Source organism: Crocodylus porosus, unplaced genomic scaffold (genome assembly GCF_001723895.1).
Source record: "Crocodylus porosus isolate Cpor-Errol unplaced genomic scaffold, CroPor_comp1, whole genome shotgun sequence".
In the NCBI taxonomy this organism is placed as follows: Eukaryota; Metazoa; Chordata; order Crocodylia; family Crocodylidae; genus Crocodylus; species Crocodylus porosus.
The window spans coordinates 51695349-51701348 of NW_017728948.1; the positions used below are offsets into that span (position 1 = coordinate 51695349).

At 42.5% G+C, this 6000-nt stretch overlaps 1 protein-coding gene across 5 annotated transcripts in view; it reads right to left on the bottom strand.

Annotated features, from left to right (window-relative positions):
- Nucleotides 1–6000, bottom strand: part of FRYL (FRY like transcription coactivator) — a 311142-nt gene that overhangs the window by 96031 nt on the left and 209111 nt on the right. For all 5 annotated transcript variants that reach the window (XM_019552760.1, XM_019552761.1, XM_019552762.1 and 2 more), the window contains 3 exons: nt 3337–3428; nt 1681–1853; nt 1039–1199 (listed from right to left, as the gene is read on the bottom strand). In XM_019552760.1, coding sequence (XP_019408305.1) covers nt 1039–1199; nt 1681–1853; nt 3337–3428 — 426 coding nt within the window. The remainder of the gene's footprint in view (nt 1–1038; nt 1200–1680; nt 1854–3336; nt 3429–6000) is intronic.

Genomic DNA, 6000 nt, shown 5'->3' on the forward strand with positions numbered 1-6000 from the left:
ATTCCTTTATTTCTTTACCTTTCCCCAGCCCCATTTCCTTTCCACCTCCCATTTAATTACCTACCCTCATCCCATTAACTTTCTGCCTTCCAGGTTCATGACCCTGGCCCACCATCCCCCCTCACTCCCCCACCCCAAAGCAGGGATACAAGTCTGCCTTGGCTCACCAGCCCTCTAGTGGCCACTCACAGCTATAACTTCTAGTCTGGCCCCTGCTCACCAGCCCTCTAGTGGGAAGTCACAGCTGTGCAGGTAGGGAACAGTCAGAGAAGGTTTTTAGCTTTAAGGTGTGATGACCAGGGATCCTGGTTTTCCATTTGCTGCAGAGAAACGTTGATTTCCTCCTTTAAAGGAGAAAATCATGGATTTTTTCCATGATTCACAGTAATCAGTTTTCTTGCAGGCTGGAAGTAACGTGAGCACATGCATGTGGCAGCCAGGCAGCAGTGGAGAACAGCTCCCACAGGTAAATCTATGGGTTGGGGGCCAACAGGCAATACATCAGGGTGGCGGGGGCACAGGTAATGCGTTGGGGGGGGGAAGACACATGCTCCCCCCAGATTTCTGTGCCCACAGCAATGTCTGGGACTGCAGCCTGGCCAGACCAGCTGCAGCCAGGCCCACAAAACATTGTGTTCAACTGACACGCAGACACAGAGTGGGTGGGTGGGTGGGTGTGTGTGGTTTCATTTTAACTGCAGAAAATGCAGATTTGGGGGGGTTTAAATCAGAAAATTTGGTATTTTTTAATCAGAGAATTTATGAGAAATCCAGGATCCCTACTGATGACTGCTCTAAACTCAAGCTGGCACTAACACTGATCAACATTTGAGTAGCTCAGTACAACAGGGCCCGTAGAAATAAACAAAATTATTGTAATAATGGAAAAGCAGCAGGCTATTGGGTTACAGGGACAGGATTCCTTTAAACCTCCGTTTGGACAAATGGAATGGAAATGCAAACTGGCAAAAGTATTTAATGAAGTAAATAAATACAAGACAGAGATATATTTCCAGAATTCAGAAAGTATTAAAATACCTTTAATGCACAGTACTGGTGTCTGTTTATTTGCATGTTCCTATCACTGTATCTATCCAGGGGAGTGAACATGATGCTAAAAGGACCTGCCCAGTGACTGAACAACATAAAGAGACTGTGACGTAGGCTCTGCTGAGGAAAGACGCTTCTTCTCTGGTGCACTGTATATATAAAGAGAGAGAGTTTGAGCCATTTGCCTAAATTTTTAATTAAATGTACAAGACAAAACTGGACTTGAATTACAAGTTCATCAGGTATTAAAAGACAAACTGTTTCAATAATTCATAACAAGTTCATTGAAAATAAGTTTACAAGTAGTTTACCTGCATGGCACTGGTATATTCAAGAATACACCACAATATTCAATAATTTAGCCTTTATTAACCTAAGAAATGTGCTCAAATTTCAGCTTTTGTTAATAAGAATTTAAAAGTTATTATTTAAAATATTATCAGTAATAGCTTCTGAGAAGTTTATATCTTAAGTTTAAAATTCAATTTTAACATAAGTAAACTCATTTTATTTAAGCCTTTCTATATCTCTAGGGAAAAAAAGCATTTCTGGTGACAAACAGGAAGAACATTTTGTATTTCTGGTGTATTAAAAGGAGTCCTCAAAACTCATTAGGAGTACAATGCATACCTGGAACATTCTGAATGATATTCGCCACTAAGGCACTAAAATGGCATCGGATATCTTTCAATGTATCAGAGTCCTTTTCATTTTCTGCTTCTAGGAGTTGTCTAGTTAGGTCAACATACTCCAATAAAGTGTTGTTGAGGGAATGTGTTTCATTATCAAGGCCACCACTTGCACTTAAAATAAAAATAAAATATTCAGATTATTAAGCTAGGTGAAGATATAGTATATTTTAAAAGCAAGTTTCCAAAATGTAAAACATTCAACAACATTTTAAAGCCATTTTTCTGAACGCAAATACTGGAAATATTTGTTCAAGGTACGTTTCTTTTCATGTTACTATTTCCTTATCCAGTACATTCTGGATCAGCCCTGTGCTCAGGGCCTTTGTGCACTGTGCCAGCTCTAGGCACAGCACACGGCAAGCACCCAAACTGGTCCAGGACTGCACCACAGGCAGTATCCATTCTAGTCAGTCCAGGATCTTCACTGCATGCAGCATCTCTCCTGGCCAATTCCGGATGCAGAGAGTGCCTGCTCCAGCCAATCCACAAACTATGATGCATGTGGTATCTACAGGCTCTGCATGCAACAGAGGTCCCAGATAAGCCAGGGCAGACACTACATGCAGTGCAGTACTGCATGAACTGAATGGGCACTGCACACATTGTGGGTCCCAGATCAGCGAAGGGAGAGACGGAGTGCTACAAGGAACATGAATCGTCAACTGCCCAGCATGGATACTGGAGCTGGGGGGTGGGCTCATGGGTCCAATCCAGTCTATGAATTGGCTCCATGCCATTCATGTGGCTCTGCAGGCCAAGTGATTTTGACTTCCTTGAGTTATAGTAACATATTAGATACAAGTCTATAATTACTGATCATCATAGCTAATGCATCTTTACATCAGTGTTTACAAACTTGCTTGCTTGTTTTATTTAAACTTTAAAGAAACCTTGAGGAAAAAGATTAATCACTATTGTAAAGAAACAATCTAGGTTTCATTTTACCGAGTACTGAAAAACAGGTTTAACAGGAAACAACATAAAAGAGTGCTGCTCAAGGGATTGTTCAATTGTACAAGAAAGATCATAGAAAAGTAGTTTTGGCAGAGACATCACAGGGTCGTCTAGTCCCTGCTCAAGGCAGGATTATCCCTGACTAAATGCCAGCCAAGCATCTGTCTAAAGGATCTTGAAAATTTCCAGGGATGGAGATTCAAAAATGTCACTAGGTAGCTGGATCCAATACTTGATCACTATCCTAGTCAGAAAGTTCCTCCCAAATTGCCAACCTAAATTTCTTCTGCTGCAACCTGAAGTCATTGCTTTCTAGTTATATACCCTTTATCCCCTCTGTAATTACCCTTCAAAGGTATTTTGAAAACTGTTATCAAATGTTCCCCTCAATCTTCTCTTCTCCAATTATATGACCCTGACTCTCTCAGTCTTTCCTCCCAAGTCTTGCATTTCAGCCCTCTAATCATTTTTTTTTGCTCTGCACTGTACTCTTTCCAAACTCTCCACATCCTTCTTGAAGTGTGAGCCCAAAACTGGACATAGTACTCCAAGTAAAAGATGCAATTTTATAAAGAAATAAATGGTATTAATTCCCATATTTTTCCATGAAAAACTGTCTTCTGATCAACTCGACACCTACCTGTGACTAATGACACCAGCATCCGCCAACAGTTCAAATATTCGTACTAGTTGTACTCGTAAAATGTCTCGACGCCTGCGTCGTTTCATATTCTGTTCAAAGGAGATAGCGTGAAGTTACATGAAACAGCAGAATGAAACAAAGTGGGGTATACAATTACTGAAACACCTGATCATGGTGTATATTTTGGAGACTGATATGTTTTTAAGTGTAAAATCTGATTTTTATGGGTTTTATTCATTAATAAATCGTTTTAAAAAAAGAAACATGGGGTCTTAACTGCACTCATTTTGGTACCACTATAGTTGTCAGTAGTGAGACAGACTTTCTTCTTCTCCCACCTCCCCCCCGACCCATTTTTTTTAAAGCTAGATTTATTATGCAATTATAAAAGGTATAAAAAATGGGAACATTCATTCCTAGCTCAACACCTCAGATTCCTCTGAGAGTCCTCTGTGGAGGATATTAGTTTGGAATTATTATGTAAAGCTGCTGCTTCCTACTTGGAACATTATTTGTTTCTTCCAACTGTGATAAGAGATTTCCACTTTAGCCAATGGAGCCATATTATGTACTAGGCGTACTACAAAACAACCATTTGCTTTATAAATTGTAAAACGAACCTGTAAACTATTAAAAGATTTCTAAAATAATATGCTGTAAAATACAAAAGCAAAGGGTAAAAACAGAAATAAAAAGCATGAGAATACACACATACAACACTCGGGTCTCTTCTCTTCTCCAAGACTGTAGCCTCAAAAACCTAAAGCGTTTTGAAACTATCAGTTTCTGCAGGGCTTGAATCAAGCAGAAAATGACCAAAGCAAAGTAGCCAGGTGAAAACTGCTTTTCCTCAAAATAATTTATTTTAGGACAGATTTTTCCCTGTTTACTCTCAATGAAATTCGTAGGACTACTTCTGGAGGAAAGTACTACTTACTGTAATTACATTAACAAAATCTGGATCTTAAAAAATATAATCTTCTAGAGCCAGGTTTTGCCTCCCTTACTCATACTGAGAAGTACCTAAACAATTCAACATGCATAAAGATAGCTGAATCCAGACATCAGAATTTAAACTCTTTTTTAGGAGTGGCTTCCCCCCCCCACCCCGTGCACCTTACACACATTAACTATATTATAAGGAAGAGAAGGAAAAAAATATTCTCTTATTATTATATGGAGTGAAAAAATACTCTTACTATTTAACAGTTGAGACTATCAATAATTTTACACTTTGAGCATGAGTCTAATTATTCCATTGCTATGCCAATTCCACAACTATCAAGTTTTATATGAACATCAATAGAAAAATTAAGTTTTTAGTTAAATTCTGACACGCTTATATTACATGAGGCATGTCATTACCTCTCATTATAAAGTACAGATATCAGTATGGCTATGCAGGGCTTTGAAAAAGAATTCTATAATGCTCTACAAGCTTCAAAATGTCTATAGGACCTTCCTATCAGCTGTGATTAGAAGATGCCAAATACAAAACCAAGGAAATCATCATGCAGGGTACTGATCAATGGTCTTCAGTCCTGCATTTCTACAGCACCTATCACAACAGACTCATGATATGAAGCTTCTAAATCAGAGCGTGACGGCCACACAGGGAGTTTTACTGAGCTATCATGGGGCAGGTCAGCAGCATGCCCCCAACCCCAGCAACTCACAAAAACTCCCTATGGGGCTCTAGGCTTTTAGGAAGCAGTGTTTAGGATAGGAACAGGACAGGAGGGTGAGGCTAGAATCATGGGGCTGGGTTGTGAGGTGATGACAGCTCGGGCCTGGGCCATGCCACGCCACAATGCAATCCCTGTGCGCCCTGCCCAGTGAGGTGGGTGGGAGGCATATGTATGTGGGTACCAGGGACGGGGAGGAGGGGGGAAGGCAAGAGGAGAAGTCAGGGGGTGCATGCATCAGAGCTTGTTCAATTGGTGGGGCCTGTGGCTCCCCCACAGCACTCCACGTGGGGCCGAGCCCCCTCCCCCAGTACAGTCCACACGTGCCAGATTGGCCCGGCCAGCCAGCACAGAGCTTCTGGTAGAGCTGTTCCCAGTGCAGCTACAGCCAGCCAGGTGTTGTTCAGCTCCTTCGCTTCCAGTGGGAGCCCCTGAGCTGAAGCTTCCTGCCTCACTACCTGGAGTGGCACAGCAAGGGCAGAAGCGGGAAGAGGAACCACTGCTGGAGACAAGGGAAGCAGAGAAGCACCAGCCAGCTGCAGCTTCACTGGGAACAGCCCCACTGGAAGCTGCACATACCGGCTGGGGCCTCGGCTAATGAGACTGTTCCACTCCCCTTATCTCGTGGCAGCTTCTCCTGCCACACTGCTCCAAGTTTGTGAGGGGCAGCTTCCGCCAGGTGGCTCTTGCCTCAGTGTGCCAGGCTCTGGCTCCAATCCTGGCTGCCTTCCACCCGCTCTACATACCCACAGGTGGCGGATGGAAGGCAGCTGGGAGCTGGTGCCAGTTCATGGAAATGGGAGACTCCTTCCTAGTTTGTTCCTGCAGCCATACAGCTGAGGGAGAGTGAAACTCGGGGGCATCTGAACCCCAAGCCTCCAGGCTTGGGCCTGCATGTAGGATGCCTGCCAAATGATTTGGAAACATCTGAAACCCCAGGTGGATGACTGCTGGTAGTAGGGCCACGTATGGTTTT